At 47.7% G+C, this 20,654-nt stretch overlaps 1 protein-coding gene across 5 annotated transcripts in view; it reads left to right on the forward strand.

The window, feature by feature from the left end:
* KLHL18 (kelch like family member 18) overlaps positions 1–20,654 on the forward strand; it is a 55,943-nt gene that overhangs the window by 27,910 nt on the left and 7,379 nt on the right. For 3 of the 5 annotated variants that reach the window (XM_030306376.1, XM_030306398.1, XM_030306391.1), the window contains 6 exons: positions 5,586–5,716; positions 8,145–8,285; positions 12,333–12,531; positions 15,348–15,508; positions 16,723–16,859; positions 18,211–18,448. In XM_030306376.1, coding sequence (XP_030162236.1) covers positions 5,586–5,716; positions 8,145–8,285; positions 12,333–12,531; positions 15,348–15,508; positions 16,723–16,859; positions 18,211–18,448 — 1,007 coding nt within the window. The remainder of the gene's footprint in view (positions 1–5,585; positions 5,717–8,144; positions 8,286–12,332; positions 12,532–15,347; positions 15,509–16,722; positions 16,860–18,210; positions 18,449–20,654) is intronic. The other 2 variants (XM_030306382.1, XM_032591852.1) reach the window with 1 other exon arrangement.

A 20,654-nucleotide genomic window follows, 5' to 3' on the forward strand; every position in this document is an offset into this window, starting at 1 on the left:
CAAGTTATTTAACTTCTAAATCTTCGTTTCCTCTTTTACAAAATGGAATTCACAGTAGCTACTTAATGCACAGGTTGCTATGAGGGCCAAAATGAGAAAATAATGCATAATGGGTACTTAACAAAAAGGAATTCAGTAAATGATCATCTCTCTCTATCTCTGTCTCTCTTTCTTTTCCTTTTTTTTTTTTTTAAAGAAAGTGTGCACAAGCTGCAGAGAGAAGCAGAGGGAGAGAGAGAGAGAATCTTAAGCAGGCTCACACTCAGCACACAGCCCTGAGGGGGCTTGATCCCATGGCCGTGGAATCATGACCTGAGCCAAAATCAAGAGTTGGTCATTCAGCCGACCTGAACTACCCAGACAGGCACCCCTGATCATCTCATTTTTTAAGTGATTTTTTAAAACTGAGATTATAAATGAGAGTATTTGGGTTTTTTAAAGCTTTTCACAAAAATGTGGTATCTTAGGATTATAGAATTGGAAGATCCTTTCATAGGCTTGGGACTGGTGAAGAACCGCCCTAAACATTCTTAGGTGATAGGACCTTATTCTTTGTAATAAACTAAAATCTGCCTCCCTGTCATTTCTGGATCTGCCCTCATCCATGTGATGGCCCTTCTAGGGTTTGAGGACAGCTGCTGTGTCCCCCCTCCCAAATTATCTTTTACAAATGGGCTATCCTTTAGCCATTCCCCTTAAGATGTAGCTTCCAGACCTTCTCCCAGCTTGGTCTCCCCCTTCTGGATAAAGACAAATTTGTTGTCCCCTTTAACAAAATACAGAGTTCAGTTGTAATCTGGCTAATGTATCCCAAGATAGGCCTGCCTTCTCTTTACCTGAGCTTTTTGGGGAAACCAGGTCACCTAGTTTATGCATGTACCGTTTATTCTTTTGTCTTCTGTCTACTTCCCAGATGAAAAATAAATGCATGGCAGTTTAACACAGCTAATTGAACACACATTTTAACCCCCGTGCTCTGCTGTAATCCCATTAAAATGATAGTAAGAGGGAGAAGAGGTATCAGTAGATGAGAGGTCAATGGAATGTTGACACCAGAAAGTAGGAAGTGTGGTGAGCTTTGAGGGCCAGAGGAACTGAAAGTGCCTGCCGGGGGAGAGACTAAGAAGAAAGAGGATTTGTAATGCAGAACCCTGGAATAGTTCCAGAATTGGAGAAACAAAATACTGAAAACAGGAAGATTAGTTGAAAGTCTGTGTGAAAAGCAATTAGTTGCCTACAACTCCTCCCCCACTCTCCCAGGAGACCAGAATTTCAGTCTTACATATTGAACCAGAGACATACCAAGGATAGAAGGGGGGATGGAAGAAGGGGGGATGGAATATGGTGCAAAACTGAAAATAAAGGCTTTAAGGCAGAGGTCTAAATAGTGAATGGTAGGACCATCACCTCTCTAACCTACTTTTCAGAATATCTGCAGACAGGCACTCCCATCCAAGAGATTGGAAGATCCATCTCTGATAAAGTTTGCCACAGAGAAAAAGTTCCAAAGATACTATTTTTAGGGGTCCTCAGAATGGCAGGGTCTTGCTTGGTCACCAATGTGACGTCCACAAGTTGATAAGCCTAGTTCTCCCACACAGAACTTTCAAACAGTTTCTAAAAATATCAGCAGTTAGGGGTGCCTGGTTGGCTCAGTCGGTTGAGCATCTGACTTCGGTTCAGGTTATGATCTCACGGTTCGTGAGTTTGAGCCCCATGTCAGACTCTGTGCTGACAGCTCAGAGCCTGGAGCCTGCTTCAGATTCTGTGTCTCCCTCTCTCTCTCTGCCCCTCCCTTGCTCACACTCTGTCTCTCTCTCAAAATTTAAACATTAAAAAAAAATTTTTTTTTAATTATCAGCAGATAGCCACTGTCATGAAGCATTTAAAGCAAGCCTCTAACATAAAAGACAGAGACCAAAACAAATGGGGGGGGGGGAACTCAGAGGAATAACAGTAAAAGCAGGGAGGAAGAGGAGAAAAAGAAGAAAAAAAATTAACATTTTAAAAAAAGGTTATTTATTTATTTTGAGAGTCTCAGAAAAGAGAGAGCATGGAGGAGGGGAAGAGAGAGTGAGAATCCCAAGCAGGTTCCGCGCCAGTGGGCAGAGCCCACATAGGGCTTGATCTCATGGCCATGAGATCATGACTTGAGCTGAAGTCTAGAGTCAGACACTTAACCAACTAAGCCACCCAGGTGTCCCTAACTATAATATTGAGAGAGGTTAGAGAAAATACTGCATTTGTGAAAGATGAATAAGATTCTTTCAGTAAAAAGCTGGATGGGGGAGACCTTCAGAAAACAAGAAGGGCCTCTTGGAAATTAAAAATACACGATAGCTTTATAAAAAGCTACAACACAGAAATATTGAAAGATAAAGTTGAAGAAGATTCCCAGGAGACTGACCAAATGAAAGAGATGGAAAATGGGGAACAGGTGAAAAAAACATGGGGCGCCTCAGTGGCTCAGTCAGTTGAGCATCTGACTTTGGCTTGGGTCATGATCTCGCGGTTCATAGGTTTGAGCCCCATGTCGGGCTCTATGCTGACAGCTCAGGGCCTGGAGCCTGCTTTGGATTCTGTATCTCCCTCTCTCTCTGCCCCTTGCCCCTCCCCCCTCAAAAATAAACATTAAAAAAAATTTTTTTTTAAATATAGGCACATTCCAAGAGGCCTAACATCCGACTAATAGAAATTTTGGAAAAGAAAAAATAGAAAATAGGAGGAAATTATCAAAGAAATAGGATGGAAAAGTATTCCAAGAACTAGAATCAAGTCTGTAGATTGATAAAGCACGCTGAATAAAGGACACCAACAGCAAGGTATAATCCTGTTAGATTCAGAACTCTGAGAATAAAGAGAAAGTACTAAAAGCTTCTAGCGAGAGCAGTCACATACTGAGGGTTAGTGTTCAGAAGGGCATTAAATTCCTCAAAAGCAACAAAGTAGAAGACATTGGAGCAATGCCTTCAGAATTCTGATAGAAAAATATATTCCCAACTTAGAATTTTATAGCCAGCTAAACTGTCACCCAGGTTTAAGGCTAATAAAGACATTTTCAAACATATTGTGCATATGCCCTATGATATTCTGATATAATAAGAATATGTATTTGGTCTTTTTCCCTGGTTTCTGGCACAGAGCTCCTCAAACCCTTGGAATTTCCTGAATAGGGGTGATAAAAGCATCTTTTGTTATAATATTTGGTCTTTTTTCCCAGTTCCTGACACAAAAACTTCTAAAACCCTTGGAATTTCCTGAGTGATAGGAGTGTCCTTTGTTATTCATTACAAATCTCTTTCAGCCACACCTGAGTTTATGCTAATAAGGTGACTCTTTGTGGGCCCCTAGATAGCTTCAGGATGGGGGCTGGTTCCCAGAGGAGGCAACCATGTGATTAGAGGGTTGGAATTTCAGTCCCACCCTTTGACCCCTGGGAACCTTCCAGCTTAGTGAAGGTAGCCATGTGTGAGGAGAGTGGCACACATAAGGACCGAAGCTCCTGTGCTCAGGACCCATCTAGACTTTGCCCTATGTACCTCTTCATCTGGCTGTTCTTTTGTATCCCTTTACACTGTCCCTTTATGGTGTATCCCTTTATGATTACACCAGTAACAGTATGTAATCCATTTTCCCTGAGTTCTGTGAGCCATTTTAGTAAATTATTACACCTGAGAAGAGGGTTGTGGGGAACACTCCCCCCTCAACCCTGCCCCGACTTTATCACCAATTGCTCAGAAGTACATGTGGCCCAGCCAGACAAGCCAACCCTGAGACAGTGTAGGAGGGACAGCACAAGGGTGTGAGCACCAGGAGGCAGGGATCACTGGGGGCTGTTTGTAGTTAGGCTGCCACAAGTAATAACTAGAAGTGAAAACTCAGGAACTATTATAGGGACATTACTTAGAAAGGTGAGATAGGGGCGCCTGGGTGGCTCATTCGGTTAAGGGTTGGACTTCGGCTCAGGGCATGATCTCATGGTTCATGAGTGTGAGCCCCACGTTGGGCTCTGTGCTGACAGCTCAGAGCCTGGAGCCTGCTTCGGATTTTGTGTCTCCCTCTCTCTCTGACCCTCCTCTGCTTACATTCTGTCTCTCTCAAAAGTAAATAAACATTAAAAATTAAAAAAAAAAAAAAGAAAAAGAAAGGTGAGATAAATACCAGAAGAAAGAAGTTGCCCCTGAGAGCAGGAATCAGGGAACCACAAGCTGCTGGTGTGAAAAACCTTGTAGAACAACTTTAAGAAATATTTCCAGGGGCATCTGGATGGTTTAGTAAGTTAAGCATCCAACTTCAGCTCAGGTCATGATCTCCCAGTTCGGGAGTTTGAGCCCTGTATCGGGCTCTGCGCTGACCCTGCAGAGCCTGCTTGGGATTCTTTCTGTGCCCCTGCCCCGTCCCACGTGGTCTCTCTTAAAATAAATAAGTAAACTTAAAAAAAAAAAAAAAAAAAAAGAAATATTTCCTTTTTTTTTTTTTTTTTTTTAATTTCTGACCCCCGCCCCAGAGCACACAGCCATTTAATGCCCCTGAACACCAGTAGGAGAGCAGCACATGGATTATGCGAGGAACTCATAGAATCTGAATCAGTGAGGCCCCTTCGGTGTTTGGAAGATGGTGTGATCTTAAAGAACAGCTTCCAGATAATAAACCTAAAGTGGTGCAAAAGAGGCCATAGTGACAGAACTTGAACTAGAACCCTTAAATAAATGTGACCCGGGGAAGAGCATTGGGTAATGAGATGCTCTGGCATTTCTCTAATGTGGAACTGGGCAGGGATGGTGGGGGGGGAGACTGTTCTTTCTGAAGACTAGAAAGTTCTTAAGTGGAAATGTTTATGTGGTTTGAAGCTATAAATGGCAAACCTTGTGAAAAAGACTATCCTTTTGACAGATAGTTGGAAAGCTCTTTATAGGACTCCCCAGGCTAAGGATGTGTCTCCTTAGTAAGGGTTTGACACACTTTGGAGAGAGTCTCTGTCCCTGTGTGGCCTGAGCCTTGTGGGCCATGCAGAGCCCCTGCCAGTACACAGCACCAGCCATTTGAACTGGTTGTTGTCCCAGGACCCCCCAACATTTGTGCCCACAATGCTTGCTTTGTCCTTCATCCCCACATGTGCCCCTATTCAAGTCTGGTCTTGTTTCTCCTTATCTCTTCCTGTCACTGTGTATTTACCCTTCTTGAGCCTGCTGTCAGGAGCTCCAGGATTCTTGGACAGTTTGTCAATTCCATCTGCCTTTAATCGGGGTCAGGATAACATGAGAAATCAGGTGTTTGAGTTGGCGGGGAGTTGGGAACAGTGCAGTGAGACTGCCATATAAGTAAAAACTACCACTGGAAGCATTCAGGCTTCTAATTTTTTAACCATTTTAATACCTCATTAAGATGTATTGCTTACATTCTTCTACTATAACTGAGTGTGTTGAATTGAAAATCTCAGGGTCTCTATGACAGGCTCAGCTCTCATGTACTGGGATGCCTCCAGTACCATTGCAAGGGGCAGAGGCTTAAGCGGGGGAAGGGGCAGTTTGGGTTTTGGATGTGCATTCCTCAGTGTCTCTGTTTATATTTCACTCTGCCCACAGATTGGGGACCACAAATTCAGTGCCCACCGGATCGTCCTAGCGGCCTCAATCCCGTACTTCCACGCTATGTTTACAAATGACATGATGGAGTGCAAGCAGGATGAGATTGTAATGCAAGGAATGGACCCAAGGTACTCCATGTCTCCGCTAGGTCTCACAGCCTGCAGTGCCACTGGGGGGCCTGCAGCGGGACGCGGCATCTAGCGCAGCTGTGCGCACACAGTAGGTGATTTGGTAAACCAGTTAGAACCTCTGCCCAGTGGCCTGAGACAGGGTTAAATTGAGGAGAGTTTTTCTGATGCGTTTTTACTCTATTAGAGTAACACATTTAATAGGAACTAGACCAAGATATTTTTTATAACTAGGACTGGGTACAAGGTGCTGGAATACTATTCTGTGTGCTTTTTTGTGCCAGCCATTGTAGCTGGCAAAACAGTTTTTCAAATAAGTGTCTTCATTCATTACCCTCCTTACCAGTCTAGAAGTGTTATCCATCAGAACTTCCTGCATTTGTACTCTCTACAGTGGTAGCTACTAGCCATACATAGCTACTGAGCACTTGAATTTTAACTAGGGGGATAAAGGAGCTGAATTTAAAATGTTTTAAATTTAATTGTAATTAATACAGTTTTTAAATAGCCACGTGTGACTGGTGACTACTCTATTGAGACAACACAGATTCAGAAGATGGCAAAATTGTGGTTATTTGATGGTTGAGAACATTGATGTCCAAAGAGGTCAGGCCCAAAAGTGATCCCCTCTAAATTTCTTCCACTGTCCAACACAGCCCTTCCTAGCAAACAGTTATTGGCCTCAAATGTCAGTACTGCCGCTAGATGAATTTGCGCTAGATGAATTTTTGGGGGCGGAAGGCAGTACCATAACCCCTGAAATCATGCCATTTAGGCACTTACTTAAAGTTGTCCTTACATGTAGAGTCGCTTACTACTGGACCCTCTACATGGAAATACTTTCCTGATTACTGCATGCAGACTTTATGTAAACATATCCCATAGTATGCCTTTTTGGGCCTCGAAAGGGAAATGGATGTTTATGTGACTGATTCTATGCAAGTCTATGAACTGAGAATGTATGTTTATAACCTAGGCTGTATCCAGGGGCCCGCTGCACACCTACTATGTGCCTGGCACTGTTCTGAGATCTGGAAATGCAGTAGCGAACAAAACACACAGGGTGACTCAGGGCCATGACATTCTCGTTGGAGGAGAAATAATAAACAAAACAGGGACTCTAAAACGTCAGCCAGTAACCTGTCATTTGTTGCCTACCTTCTTAATCTCACAGTGATGGAAAGAAGGGGTAAGGGAGCCAGGAAACTGTAGTACGCTCTGACTGATTGAAGGTGATCTGCCCCAGCACATGGGGAGGATTTATATACCCAGTGCAAGGCAGAAATCTCAGGCCAGCTCCCTCTAAGGAAAGACACAGAAGTGGGTGTGCAAGGGCAGTTAGGCACTCTCTTCTCTCAGGTCTGTGTCTGAAGGAGCTGTGCTCATCACCACGCACAGCACACGCGCTTCATTTAAAAGAGGTAGACTGAGCACCTGTTATGTGTGCTGCTGTAGACACTGAGGAATAGCACTGAGAGGACAGCACCTCTTATTGTACCAGCTTTCTAGTCGTGAGCATCTGGCATTAAACATGCACATGCGTCATATGGCTGGCAAGTGAAAGTGATATGAGAAAAGTAAAGCAAATGAAGGTGGGCTTCTGTGCTGTTCCAGGGTGATCAGGGAAGGCTTCTGTGATGAGGTGACATTTGAGCTAAGACCTTAATTAAAGTGAGGGAGTGAGCCATCTGGGGAAAGAGACCTCCAAATAGAGGAGCAGCCAATGCAAAGGCCCTGCGGTGAGAGTGTGTTTGGCATATTGGAATGGAGTGAGGGCTAAGAGTAGAAGGTGATGAGGTCAGAGAGCTGGAGAGGGGTCAGACCACATAAGGCCCTAGAAACAGAATTTGGATTTCATGCTCAGTGGGAACAGAAAGGCAGAAAAATTTGTTGGAGTCTCATTCTGGAAATTCATCTCGAAGAAATAATAAGAAACATTATTTATGATTGCAATACAATGAATGCTATGAGCTATTTTGCCTACCAATAAAGGAAATAAATTATAGCTTGTTTATGTGTTGAAATACTATATAGCAGTCACTAAAAATGATAAACATGAGGACAGTATAGCAACATGGGAAAGGAGTTGATAAGTATTACATGATTATATCCATACCATCTCTACATGCAGGCAAATGGGGATTGAAAATGAACCTAGAAAAATAACCACTGTTGACTCATTCAGTAGTAAGATAATGGGCACTTGCTTTCTTTTTTCAGAATTTTCTGAATAAAATTAGGCAATAAAGACAGCTTAAGAAGTAGAATGTATCTTTGGCTCCTGGTGAAGTAATTATTCCTTTCAGATGGATTCTCAAAGGGCATGGGCAAAATGGATTTTAGAGAGGAGCCCACACATTCTCCAGGTCAGCATGTCAGTTTGGTTAGGGCCAGAATCTCTGAAGAGTATCTTTTCTGTTTCCTCTAGCGCCCTGGAGGCTCTGATCAACTTTGCTTACAACGGCCACCTTGCCATTGACCAACAAAATGTGCAGTCGTTGCTGATGGGGGCGAGCTTCCTGCAGCTGCAGAGCATCAAAGACGCCTGCTGCACGTTCCTCCGAGAACGGTGAGGTCGTGCGATGGACCTGGCCCATTTCGTTCCTGGAATCCCCTGTGAACTTGTTGAGTCTTTGGGGCATGCCGAGTTTTCCGAAGGGAGTGAGCCAGGGAGTTTACTCTGCAGAAATAACCTTTCTTCAGATCTCTGTCAAGTAGTGTCCAGTTATTTGGGATGAACATTTGAGGGGACATGATTTACGTACCCCCGCCTGCACTCCCCTGGCCTGACATGTACCTCTTCTTCTGGTCCTCTCTTCAGTTTGACCAGCCACTAATTTAGCTGACTGTTCTCACCAAGCCGATTGGTTCAGTGCTACCTGTTGCCTAGCCTGTCTCCATCTTTGTGTAGATCCTGCCCCCTCCTTGAATGTCTTGGCTTCTTTTCCCTTCATCTCTTGAGGAGCCTACCCAGATTTCACCTCCTAGAATTCTCTGTCTCCCTCCGTCTCCCAGAAGCAATCATGGACTGTATCCTTACCTAAGTCCAGCATTTGGCAATGACCTTTTGATGACAGAGCAGATAAGAAGGCTCTTCCTCCCCCTCCGGAGGCAGAGCTCTTAGCCACAGGGTAAAAGCTGCGCCTTCACCACTAGAGACTTGAGGGTGCAGGTTAGCACTGGGCTCCACATAGGCAGGGAGAAAGCAGAACAACGTTTCTACCTGAGCTTCTATGATCACAGGTCCCTGACCTGAAAACCAGCATTCTTCCCACCTCAGATCTGCCCTCCTGAACCTCATTGCGTCGTAGAGCTGCCCCCTCCCATTCCTGCTCCACCAGACCAGTTCACTTAGCAGCTCTGTGGAGCCCACCTGCTGTCCATGTCCTGCCCATGCGGTGTTCTTGGATGTCACTGAGCACTGCTGTGTGTGCACCTAGTCTTGATAACCGTGGTAATGATGCTTAGCATGCAAGGCGCTCTCTGCTGGGCTCAGAGTGAGTGGTTTCATCATGAGGTAGATGGTCTGTTTCAGGTTTTACAGATGGAGACCACATAATGAGAGCACAGCCCCAGAGCCCCGCCTGACCTTGCCCCGGAATGCGGGGGGTGTGGGGCACACAGTCTTTCCTACTCATTTGTGAGCTTCTTCTTCTTCTTTTTTTTTTTTTTTGTCTATTTATTTATTTTGGGAGAGACAGAGACAGCATGAGTGGGGGAGGGATGAAGAAGGAGAATCCTAAGCAGGCTCTGTGCTGCCAGCTGCATAGCCAGATGCAGCGCTTGAACCCACGAACTGTGAGATCATGACCTGAGCTGAAACCAAGAGTCAGACACTTAACAGACTGAGTCACCCAGGCTCCCCTCATTTGTGAGCTTTTTAAGGACACAGATGAGACTCTTGTTTGTCTCTTTGTCCCCACAGAACTCAATGATTAATTAGGCACTCTGGAAAGAATTAAGGTTGGCCACTCTCACAAGGGGACAGCAGCTCCACCTAGGGGCTTTTGAGGTCATCACTATCAATACTGGACCAGCCTCTTTTATAAAGTAGTGTCGTCCAAAAGATGCTTAAAAAGTGATTTTTAGACCAGTGGAATTTTTACATGCATCAGTGACATTTTAGGAAGACATACTTAAACACAAAGCCTGATGTTATGTCTGTCTTTTGACATTTTTCCATTCAGCCCTGCAAGAAAAACACACCTTCAACTAAACTGGGCTTTGACATCTAAAAGAATAGGATGTGGGAAGCCTGTCTTTATTCCTCCACACAGGCCCCAGAGGCTTGGCCTGCTTTCTATTTTCTTTCCAGTAGTTACCATCACTGCTTCTGTTCCTTGGGGTGGTTCTCCTGAGCCTGGCTGCAGAGTGTGTTAGGGTGTCCCAGCTGCCCCCTTCCTATGTATCCGCTTCCCATGGAAGCATGTGGACCTTCCATTTTCAAGTTTTGATTGCTAATGACTTGAGAGAAACCATTCTGAGCAGTGGTGGAAAAGACAGGATGTGCCAGGGCACAGAGAAGCTGCAAAGCCATCAGAGTTCTTAGAGCAGTCGTTCCTGAAGTCTCTCCACCTATTGGGTCTTCAGCCTCTCCTGATTTTTTTTCTTTCATGAGACTGGGGTTGATTTTTTTTCTTGTGGCCCCTTTCCACGTCTTCAGATGTATGGACCTCCTTGTGTCTAGGTGAGCATTGGAGCTGTGTATTTTCTAAAATACTCGTCTCAGAACATCAAATGCATCAGTGAACCAAGCCAGTAAGTTATTTAATTCAAGTCATTGCTTCCTGACTTTGATAAAGCATTACATCTTACGGTGGCCTCCTTGCTTACAAGCTATGCCAGCAAGGAAGGAGGTCGTCCACTGAAAGATGTACGTCTGTGTCAACACTTTGGGTTCATTTTCCCTCTTATCTTCTTCCTGCTCCTGAACGGGGCCGTCTCCTGTGTGCCAGCATTCCCTCCTCCTTCCCCACCTGCTGCCTCACAAGCAGGCTGCCCACATCCCATCCTTTTAGATGTCAAAGCCCAGTTCAGTTGAAGATGTGTTTTGTTCTTAATGCCAAGCCAGTGAAAGGCAAAGGTGAGGTGCAGGAATCCTAGCCCGAGAGGGAGCGGATGGGAATGTGCACAAGTCTCATTCAGTCACTGTGAGCACTGCAGGAGAAAGGCGTTATTTGATGACTGAGCTGACATTCTGATCTTAAGCCCTGTGTTCCTCACTGGACATGCTGCCTTGCCTAAGTGTTGCTCAGTGCTCATGCTTCCCTGGCCTTTGTGGAAATGCATGTAGGTTTCCAAAGCAATGGACAGACAGAGCCAGTTCAGTCTGGAAGGGAAACAACATCTTGTGGAGTTTAGACTATCCCAAAGCCAGACTCCTGAGATTGCCCTTCAGGTCTGCTGATGAGGGGCAGGGGTGCTTGTTGGTGAGTACAACTCTGCCTAGAACTTTAAACAACATGGTGACGGGGTGGGGGGAGCAAACCTTCTGATACATACCCTCTCCCTCCATGGATTATCAGTCACAAAGTCAAAATAAGAAAAGCCCCATCCCCCCAGGATCTCCTGCTGTCACTAAGATTTCAGCACCACTTTGGGCTCATTTGAGATGCAACAGTAGTAAGAAAACCATTATAAAAATGAAGGCAGCTGCCCTGACTTCATGCCAACCACCACGCTGAGTGCTTTTGCCACATTCTTGCTTAATCATGGCCACAGCCTGAGGAGGTGGGTAGCTGTTGTCAGGTGAGGCTTTTTCCAGGTGAGGCTGTTAGTGGCACTTGAGGGATCCTCCCCTGTCACCTGGTGCCATGCAAGGCCCAGATTTACCCAGATGGCCCCAGTGAGGGCAGGTCTGCCTTGGGGCCATGGGAACGCGCAGAGGGTTCAGCCTCGGCACCGCCACTTGCTTGTAGAAGGCTGTGGGCACGTTTCTTAGTTTCTCTGAGCCTCAGTTTTCCATCTAAAAATGGAGGCGATTACTGCTTGGCAGTGCAGTTGGAGACTCTGGCCTGGCAAAGTACTGGGCTCACCGATGGTGCTGAGTGGTAGCTGCTGCTGTCTCTTCTGGGCGTCTGAACAATTAGACCCATAGAGCTTCTTGCTATTTAAAAAAGATGAAAAAAGTAAGTAAAAGAATAAGATTTTAGATCAACTAAAAAGATGAAAAAGTGGAAGGGTCCTGAAGTTAGAGAAGTCGTCTCCCCACATGGTTTAAAGTCTCATCCTACAACCTCAGTACCCCCCTGGGGAACAGAGGTAGATGTTCACCAAAGCATGCCAGCGGTTGAAGGAAAGCAAACAGGTTTTCCAGTATGTGCTCTCTTCTCTCCTCAGGGCTGCTTCACGGGACTTCCCGGAGAGCTCATTCCACCTAGACGCACTGAGCACGAGGCCCAAGAGGCAGGGCCCTCTGAGGATATAAACTCTCTTAATTTTAAGCCTGTACAGTTTAGGCGCTGAGAGGCACCCCTGAGATCACACAGGGAGTTTCCAGCAAAGCTGGGGTTTTTTCCATTCTGTAGCACCTCACCCCCCGGAACCAGCCTGAGAATGATCGAAGAGAACATTCTTCCTCTAAATTGTTTCTTTTCATTTTCTCTTACGCCAAAAGCCTCCACCCCAAAAATTGCCTGGGTGTACGCCAGTTTGCTGAGACGATGATGTGCGCGGTGCTGTACGACGCGGCCAACAGCTTCATCCACCAGCACTTTGTGGAGGTGTCCATGTCAGAAGAATTCCTGGCCCTGCCCTTGGAAGACGTGCTTGAGCTGGTGTCTCGGGATGAGCTGAATGTAAAATCTGAGGAGCAGGTGTGTAGAGCAGGGCAGCGGTCTGGTCTGCAGGTGACACGGGACTACTGCTCTTTCTGATCTTTGTTTTCAGTTGTTGTTGTTGTTTTTTTTTTAACGTTTATTTACTTTTGAGACAGAGAGAGACAGAGCATGAATGGGGGTGGGTCAGAGAGAGAGAGGGAGAACAGAATCTGAAACAGGCTTCAGGCTCTGAGCTGTCAGCACAGAGCCCGACGCGGGGCTCGAACTCACGAACCGCGAGATCATGACCTGAGCCGAAGTCGGACGCTTAACTGACTGAGCCACCCAGGCGCCCCCAGTTGTTATTTTTTTAATGAAGATCATGATGTGTGTGCAGCTTGTTGATTGTGGGTTTGTTTTATTATACTACGTACATCTTTCATGAACATTTGTATCCATGTTAGTGTCTAACATTCAGTTGATTTTATCAACATTGCATCCCTTATTGGATGTTCGGGTTATTTCCAGCATTTACTATTGGAAGTAATGCTGCCATGAAAGAATCTTATTCTAAAGGAGAACAGAGCACCGGGGCAGTCTCTGGGGAGGAGTATGAGGTCAGGAGGGGTTGGTTTGTTTTTTAAGGTGAGAGAAATGACGGGTACATTTGGCTGCTGGTGGGAATTTTCCAGAAAAGAGGGAAGAGTTGGTGATGTAGGAGAAAAGGGAGAATGACTGCTGGAGCAATGTCCTCAGTAAGTGAGAGGAGGCAGAGCAGAGGGCACAAGGCGTGTACCTGTTAGAAGTGCCAGCCGTTCTCATCCGTCACCACAGGAGGAAGAACCCCCGCACCCAGTGGCAGCAGGGAGGCGTGGGGTGAGAAGGGAGGTGCTGGCAGATTCCATTGACATTCTCTTCTGGCTTGGTTCTGTTTTCTCAACTGAGAATGGGGATCAGGAGGAGTAGTAAAAACGTGAGGTCGGATGAAGAGGCATGCACCAGCCCTGTGGGAGCTGGAAAGAAGATGCAGCTAGAGGAAGGAAGAGGGCCTGGTGGGAAGCGGCCCTGATGAGATTAGCAGTCACATATTTAGAATGGGCCGGCCAAAGGGCGCCTGGCTGGGCCGAGTCGGAGGTGCATGCAACTCATCTTGATCTTGGGGTTGTGAGTTGGAGCCTCATGCTGCGTGTACAGATTACCAAAAAGAATAGATAAACTTAAAGAAAAAAAAAAAAAGAATGGGTGGGCCAGCTCTGTCAGCTGCAGAGTGCGGGTGGGGGTGAGCTTAAAGAGCTGGACCTCACCAGAGTAGAGACTTTTTTCCCAGGTGGGCGTGATTAAGGGAGATAGGCTCAGCATGGGCACTGAGGGCACCCACATCATAACTCATGGAGCCGGTGCTGGATGACAGTGGGGAGGAACCAGGCTCTGCAGGGGGCCCTGAGAGGGAGGTTGGGGGAGAGGGAGCACTGTCAAAGGCTCATTGGCATCAGTTACTGAGCAGAAAGGATTGGAGGCGTTGGTCACTGCCGGCAGATTGAAATTGATGGAAGAGGCGGAGCCTTTGGATGATCAGAGGGTCCTCGAAGGACAAAGAAGACCTCTTATCGGAATGGTCGAGAAGAATGTGAATAAATGGGAGTGCAGGGTGTTAGCAGAGGAGCGAAGGGTGACCCTTTAGGTGAGCAGAGGTGGGTGTAAGCGCCTGAAGAGGACTGGGAGTAGATGTTACCTGGAGCAGAGTGGGGCGAGGGCTGCACAGCAGAGGGCTCGAATGCAGGGGTGAGGTGTTTAGATCTGGCCCTACGGACACCGGGAGCACCACCCGACAAGGCCTCCACCTGTTCAGTCGTTGGGAAACTAACCAAAGTCCAGGGCAGAGCAGCTTGGGGTATTTGCAGTGGAGAGTCCTGGCCTGTCGTGAAGTTCTGCTTCAGCAGGAGGAGCCCCAGGCTCCAGGAGGCTGCTTATTTCCCTAATGTCAGAAAAGCAGGGGGAAAGTGGGCCCTGAGTGTGGTCGTGTGGGCCCTGTGATTCACAGGGAAGAGCTCCGTCCCAAGAGCGAGCCCCTCTCTAGCCATTCCACTAATGAGCGTGACCTGGGTCAGTTCAGTTACAAGTGGTACATTTCAGGGGTTTTAGAGGGACATACCCTTGTGGCTAGAGCTGTTAGGGAGACCTCCAGAGAACGTGGATCTGGAGCCAGCGTTAAGAAAAGGGGAGTGGGTTTAGAAGAAGAGGAGGAGGTGAGGGGACTTGGAGGTGACGTGAAGGTGGCAGTATGAACAGAGAACTAGCCAGCCTGGGAGGCGGTGGGGGAGGGGGCTAAGGAGGAAAGCAGGCAGGGTGGAATGCAGAAAGGAATAAGGAACCATTGACAGCTTTTCTTTTCTTCTTCTTTTTTTTAATGTTTATTAATTTGAGAGAGAGACAGAGCATGAGCGGGGGAGGGGCAGAGAGAGACGGGGAGACAGAATCCAAAGCAGCTCCAGGTTCTGGGCTGTCAGGACAGAGCCCAATGCAGGGCTCGAACCCATGAACTGTGAGATCATGACCTGAGCTGAAGTTGGATGCTCAACTGACTGAGCCACCCAGGAGCCCCGGCAGCTAGCTTTTCATTAGGAAGGTATAATGAAAGCCAGGAGCTTGTTATAGTCACGAGGCTTGTGTTTCAAAAGATGGCCAAATGGGGCAGCTTGGGGAGGTAGAAACAGTGGCTTCAGGAAACAAGGAGGAGGAAAGATTGATGGACCCAAGGGACTAGCTGAATATAGGGAGTGGAGAGATGGAGACAGGGTGGTTGGGTGGGGTGCCTGGGGATACGGCCCGAGGAGAGAGGAGTTACTGTACAGCTTGCATCTCTGCCGCGGCAGGTCTTTGAAGCTGCGTTGGCCTGGGTCAGATACGACCGGGAGCAGAGGGGGCCCTGCCTGCCTGAGCTGCTGTCCAATATCCGCCTACCCCTCTGCCGGCCCCAGTTCCTGTCGGACCGTGTGCAGCAGGATGACATGGTGCGTTGCTGCCACAAATGCAGGTGAGTGAGGATCAGCCTGCACAGGATGCTGCCGGGGTCCAGGCAGAGGAGAGGACGTGGCCCCACTTAGGCTGTTTATGTTCCAGCTCAGGGGAGGAAGGATTGAGTGATCAGTTCTAATTTATAGCACGCAGATTGATCTGTCTTCTGTCTAGAGCCCGGAAAAGCCCAAGTCTGACCTCTTGGGCAAAGAAATGTGCCATGAGGGAGCATCAAGGCAGAAGGGGCTTCCTCCCCCATGCTGCCTGAAGATTTCCTAGCATCTCCAGGAGCTCACTTGGTGACGACTCCCTGGGGCTCCTTACTGTCTCCAGTAAACATTAGGGTGCTGGCCTTGGGTGGGTTTGGGCCCATCTAAGTGATGGGCAAGTGGGTGGGGGGACATGTTTACGGCACCTGAAACTTTTACCCTGGGTAAATCAGTGCTGACCTGGCACAGCAGAGCTCCCCAAACAGCTCAGAAGGCGGTAGCCCTTTAGGAGGATCATTATAAAAGCAGAGCAGCAAAGAACAATGTTCACCTTCCTCCAAACTGCTTGTCATATTCCCAGCGGGTTCAAGGGAGGTCAGTGGCTGTGTGCGAGCAGTATGAAGGTGTGTTTTGGCAAGGGGTGGAAGTATGGCTACAGGTAGGTGGGACCCCGCAACCAGCCATCTCAACGGTGCTGTTAAATTTGAACTTCATTCTGTAGGCAATGGGTAGCTATCGGAGGTTCTTAGAGACAGCTTGGACTATAGTGTGGAGGGTGGAATGGAGAGGCAGGACTGGAGGCAGAGAAATCCACCAGGAGCAGTCGGCTTCTGCTGCCACAGTCTAGGTGAGCAATAGCGAATTGCAGGGTGCGAGCCATAGGTATAGGAAGGGCTGGGTCTCCGTTGTGACAGGATGCAGGCTGCTTGTTGAACCTCCCCAATGCCAACTGCTGTGGCCGTCACCCTGTTCTTCTGCCAGGTGTGTGCTTGTTAGAAGATACTCATTTTGATTACACCTGCTGACATGGGCTCTGCTCACCCTGCCTCTCCAATTTTGAGCATGTTTCAATAGCTGTGTATGGTTTCCCCTGGACTCACCTGGGTTCAAGACCAAACCTTCCAGAAGGCTTCTCCTCCCATATTTCCCCTGCAGTTCGGGTGGGGAAGCCATGATTGGAAATACACATGTAGACCACGTGGGGAGAGTACCTCCTGTCATAACATCTTGTGCCTTGTTCCAGGGACCTGGTAGACGAAGCAAAGGACTATCACCTCATGCCAGAGCGCCGGCCCCACCTGCCGGCTTTCAGAACTAGGCCTCGCTGCTGCACATCCATCACTGGCCTTATCTATGCCGTGGGGGGCCTCAACTCAGCAGGTATCTTGCAGCTCCTCTTTGCAGCGCCCTGTCTTGGACTTTGTGGACGAAAAGGCACCCAAACAACCTAGCCCAGCCCTCTGGTTCCCCTCCCTCGTGTGTCACCACCCTGGTCCCTCTTGATTTTGTACAACTGTACTGCAGTTAAAGCATGTCAGATGTTAATACTGTTGAATCAGAATATCAGAGCTAAATACAGCCCTGGGTAAAATTCAGTTAAATACCCAGTTCTGTTACCAAGCTAATCACATTGGTCATACGGATCTCTGGAGTTAGACTATGACCATGTCCCCATGAGAAGGAAAATTCTCCATATACACAGGTTCTGCCACTATCAATAATGCTGTTTTCACTTCCTACCTGCAATGAAAAGCACACATGCTTCGGAATCCGTATGCTGTTGGCAGCTCTTACACAGTCAAGTTTTCAGGAAAGCTTGTGGGCCCCTCTGCCCTCCTGCCCACCCAGGCACTGCTGCAGGGCAGGAGAGATTTGTAACGTGGCGCCTGAATCCTTGTGGTACAGTGGCGTGAGATTGTCATCTAGGTGAAGGCCAGGCCGGTTCACAGAGTCAGTCTCGGTTTGTGGAGGTGGGGCGTTGGTGGGCAATCCTAGGCAGCTTCATTTTTAATTGAAGGTTAATGAGAGGTGGGTACAAGTCTCTGCTGCTTGTTAACCATGTGACCTGGAGAAGGGAAGTCCTTAACTAGTACACGCTGAAGTGTGGACGGTATGAGGTACCCCACAACAGAATAACACAGGGAAGGTGGATTATCTTATTTGATCCACAAAACAAACAAACAAACCTGTTGTATGAAGGTAGGGTTGGAATCACTCCTGGCTACTGTAACTACTGTTTATTGAGAACTTAGTATGTTTTAGAACTATGCTAGGTGCTTTGCCTATTCTGTCATTTGATCTTGACAACAAAGCTGCCACAGAGATTATCCCCATTTCATGTGTGAGAATAGAAGGTAAGAATACAAAGCAACTTGCCCAGAGTCACATGCTAGTAAGTGAAAGTCAGCAGGGGACCCACCCCTTCCCTCCAGGCATGCTTCCTGCCCTGGGGGGATAGTGTGCCCATTTCCCATCTTTGGCTTTAAGCAGGTGGAATACCTCACTGCAGTTGTAAAACTGCCCTCTCTAGAAAGTACATGCCTCTTGTCTGATTCTGATTTTCCTTGAAGAATTAGGTTTGAGGTTAACACAGCTGGAATGTCGTAGTGGGCCCATCTGGCTCCAGTAATTCTGTGGGAAGAATTGATAGAGTCAGGTCAAACGTTCCATATAATCAATGCCCAGCAGCCGTGATCTAAACACGTGGTCTCATTTGTTTTAATTTGAGTAGCAAATTTTTATGCAGGTGATTCCCTGAATGTGGTAGAAGTATTCGACCCCATCGCCAACCGCTGGGAGAAGTGCCATCCCATGACAACAGCCCGCAGCCGTGTCGGTGTGGCTGTGGTGAACGGGCTTCTGTATGCCATCGGAGGGTATGACGGCCAGCTACGGCTGAGCACTGTGGAGGTCTACAACCCAGAGACGGACACATGGACCAGAGTGGGGAGCATGAATAGCAAGAGAAGGTATCCTGGAAGCCACTTGTGCAGCCCGAGCACACACACTGAACATCTGGGGAGCACCATGAGAGACAAGCAGAGGCACATAATAATGTAAAACACAAGCTGGCCTGGGAGTTTCCTGCGGCCAGGCCAGCCACAGCCAGCGCCTCCCGGGAGCCAGCCCCCCCATCTGCTTTAAAATCCCTGCCTTGTCCTTTGAGGAACCTGGGGAGATGAGACACAGACATGTGGAAGTTGTATTATTATTTAAGTGTCAGATAAGGACTGAAAATGCACATTATGGAAGATTCGAGAAGGGGAAAAAAACTGGATGGGAACCTCTGGAAGATTTCAGGGAAGAGGTGGGATGAAAGTCGACACTTGAAGAATGAGTAGGATTTCACTTTATTAGTGATAAAAGGAAATGAGCGATGTTGTCCCTTATACTCTTCCCCCCCCCCCCCCCCCACATCTCTGCCACATGCAGGCTTCCACTACCCCAGGGAGTATGTGAGCCGCAGCAATGCACTTTACTTCAGGGCCCCCACCCCCAGGTGTGAGCACATAGGTATTTGTGAAGTGGACCAAGTTTATGTCGCTTAACAACTTCCAGATACTTGTTTCCTCCATCGCTTGCCTGCTCAGATTTCCTGAAGAAGGGTTCGAGGGCATCCAAATAGCACCTCCATTCAGCCTTCTTAGTGCTGAAGAGGCAGGCAGCCTCTTCCCTTACACCAGGCGTGTGTGGAGCATGTGCACGGTTGGGCGGTGGGAGCTCTGGAGTGGGAGGGGATAACTGGACAAGTTCTTCTGCCCTCCGTGGGGCCACCCGGATCAGCAGTTTCAAGTGGCATTCAGGTTTCTCTTCCGGGGCTGACAGAGGAGAGGAAGTTGTCCCTACCCATATAACCAGAACAGTTCTGCATTTCTCTTTCATAAACTGAGCTTCCTTGACAGAAGCCCAACTCTAGAGGGAAAGTTAAATGAATTATTTTTGAAAGGGACAGTTTGAAAACCACTGGGGCAGATGCTCTGCTTTGGGTTTTCTGTTTGTAAGATCAAGTGACTGCATATGTGGTGAGGAGGAAGAATCGGGGTGGGAGACCTTTACCATGTGAAAGTGTCGGGCCGGGAGGCACATGTGCCCCGTCGTGCAGTTTGTACGTGGCCTCGAGCCGGAAGGAGTCTGCTTCTGTACCGATAAGACCAGATTCACAAAGGGTCAAATTAGGCTCGTTTGGGAAAAATAAAGTTTGTATACACGATCTGCTCCTCTCGAGACCCTGAGCTAACAGGCTTGTGGTTCCTTTCTCTCCCTCTCCCTGCCTCAGTGCTTCCCTTTTCAGCTCCTTGGGTGCTTTGTGGCCTTCTGTGGCCTCGAATGACTCATCGCTCCATTTCCCCAACCCCTGACTGCCTTTTTTGCTTTCACTGCAACTACTTGTTCTTCCTTGTGTGTCTGCTCTGGGCAACTGCCTTGCCTTGACGTCCCCGGGTTTGGAGTGTTGTCCAGCAGGAGAGTCCCCTGGGCATCCCCTTCCCTCACTGTGGCTAATGCCCTGTTATTAGTAGCGTGGATCCAGCTCCATTTCCTCCCTTTTAAATTACAGGCTGCCTAAAAATGTTCTGAGTCCCTTGCCTGCTGACACCCCACATGGCAGTCTGTCTTGCCAGTTGGTGACAAACTCCTCCCTGCTGTCAGCCCTTCCCCTTCAGGCTTTCTCTTGTGGACCATTCTAGTCCATGCTGGTCAGCGTGCCCCCCACCCCCCTCCCCCTTCACGCTGGTCTCTACCATTTAGTTGACAGTTAACCTGACGCAGTTTTGTGGCACCTCTTCTCTCATATTGCTGTTGAGCTCATTCCTGTGTTGTTACGTATGTCTGCTTCTAGCAGGATAGTGATGTGTCTAGTGAATTTGTGGTCTTCCCACGGTCCTTGCCTGAGGCAAGAGTCCTTTTCCTCTTCTAGGCTGGTTCGGGGTGGGGGTGGGGTTCTGTTACCGAGTCCCTCAAAGGGACATTGCATGGAATCAGCTTGATTTTACATTGGAAAGGTGGCAGTTAGCCCGGTATATTTTATTTTCCTGTTTGTCAGCCACCCAGATTCATTTTTAATCTTCTCCAACATCAGATTTGAAAACCGTGAATCGGGCAACTTGGCACTCATGTTTCTCATGAGGCTTTATGTAGAACGGAAGATTATGTGATTATGCCAGACCACTGGGTCTT

Source organism: Lynx canadensis, chromosome A2 (genome assembly GCF_007474595.2).
Source record: "Lynx canadensis isolate LIC74 chromosome A2, mLynCan4.pri.v2, whole genome shotgun sequence".
In the NCBI taxonomy this organism is placed as follows: Eukaryota; Metazoa; Chordata; class Mammalia; order Carnivora; family Felidae; genus Lynx; species Lynx canadensis.